The 1,463-nt window shown below is 41.3% G+C and overlaps 1 protein-coding gene across 2 annotated transcripts in view; it reads right to left on the bottom strand.

Annotated features, from left to right (window-relative positions):
- LOC110335694 (contactin-associated protein like 5-3) overlaps positions 1 to 1,463 on the bottom strand; it is a 514,066-nt gene that overhangs the window by 1,020 nt on the left and 511,583 nt on the right. For both annotated transcript variants that reach the window (XM_029531381.1, XM_021217999.1), the window contains one exon: positions 1,011 to 1,082. In XM_029531381.1, coding sequence (XP_029387241.1) covers positions 1,011 to 1,082 — 72 coding nt within the window. The remainder of the gene's footprint in view (positions 1 to 1,010; positions 1,083 to 1,463) is intronic.

The following is a 1,463-nucleotide window of genomic DNA, read 5'->3' as shown; positions in this document are numbered from 1 at the left end:
TCTAGCTCCTCCATTGGGGGCCCTGTGTTCCATCCAATAGCTGACTGTGTGCATCCACTTCTGTGTTTGCCAGGCACTGGCATAGCCTCACAAGAGAGCTATATCAGTGTCCTTTCAGCAAGATCTTGCTGGCATATGCAATAATGTCTGTGCTCGGTGGCTGATGATGGGATGGACCCCTAGGTGGGGCAGTCTCTGGATGGTCCATCCTTTCTTCTTAGCTCCAAACTTTGTCTCTGCAACTTCTTTCATGGCTATCAATGTATTTTCATATCTCAGGCATCTTATATTAAATAAAACTTAGGAGACAGTCCTTGTTACAAGACCCAGATGGGATCATCAAGCTGCTGCAGGCATTACACTGAGAAAGAATGAATAGTGGAGAAGGGTTGGCCAACAGGCACCTTATAAACAGGAAAAAAGAGAAATTGGTGGGGAGTGAGCTATAAGTCGATCAGGCAAGCTCTGTATCCACAAACAGATGGAATGCTAAATTTGGAACTTCAGTCACGTAGGTTTCATCCTGCTTATTAGATCTAACCCAAGTGATTTAGTGAAAAAACAAAACAAAACAAACAAAAACAAAACAAAAAACAAAAAACAAACAAACAAATAAAAAACAACCGGAAACTGACTGCAGCTCTGTCCATCTGTCTGCCTCAATGTGACTTCTTTCCACACATAATTTTATTGGTGTATTTTGTTTCTGCTTTAGAAGTGAAAACTGGATGAAATGAGTATGATGTAGGCTGCCTGCCTGTCAGTAAATGTGCCAGCTGTTAGTTGAGAACTCAGCTCCCTGCTGATTCTGAGGCAGAATGAAGCCACAGAGCTCCTGGCACAGGAAGAGTGTCTCCTTCTTACCCCATGCATGAAGAGACTAAGGGTTGGAGAGAGAGTGCCTGATTCTGGGTGATGGATGATTATGGGTAAGGAAAGCTTCAGGTAACTTTCTTCAGAGAACAGGGACATTGCTATCTTTCCTGCTTTCGGTAATGAAGACAGATTACCTCCAATGACTGCCGAGTCACTTTGGACTTCATTTGTGAGTGGTTCACGCTCATCTCTCTTTCCAAAAGGATCTAGAAAGAGGAAAAAAAAAAAAACACAAAAAGTAAACTTCACTCAAAAATGTCAACCACAGGAAAAGAGAATATGCAATGCTCATCTATGAAGAGTAAAAAGATTTCTGTAGTGAGAAATAAATTCAAATGAAGCATTTGAATGGAATCTAAATAAATATTATGTAAAATGATGACCTGAGTTTAATCTGAGAACATGCATTAAAAGCTGAATTCTGAGATTCCAATCTGTAATCTCCGTGACCAAGTAACTGGTCACATATCTAGATCACATATAGACACAAGGGAGACTGTGCCCCTAACTCAGTATGAAGGAGAGACCTGACACCCAAAGACTTATCCACTCACACACACACACACACACACACACACACACACACA

The sequence above is a fragment of the Mus pahari genome, chromosome 18, assembly GCF_900095145.1.
Source record: "Mus pahari chromosome 18, PAHARI_EIJ_v1.1, whole genome shotgun sequence".
Lineage (NCBI taxonomy): Eukaryota > Metazoa > Chordata > Mammalia > Rodentia > Muridae > Mus > Mus pahari.
This window is presented reverse-complemented; position numbering and strand designations above follow the sequence as displayed.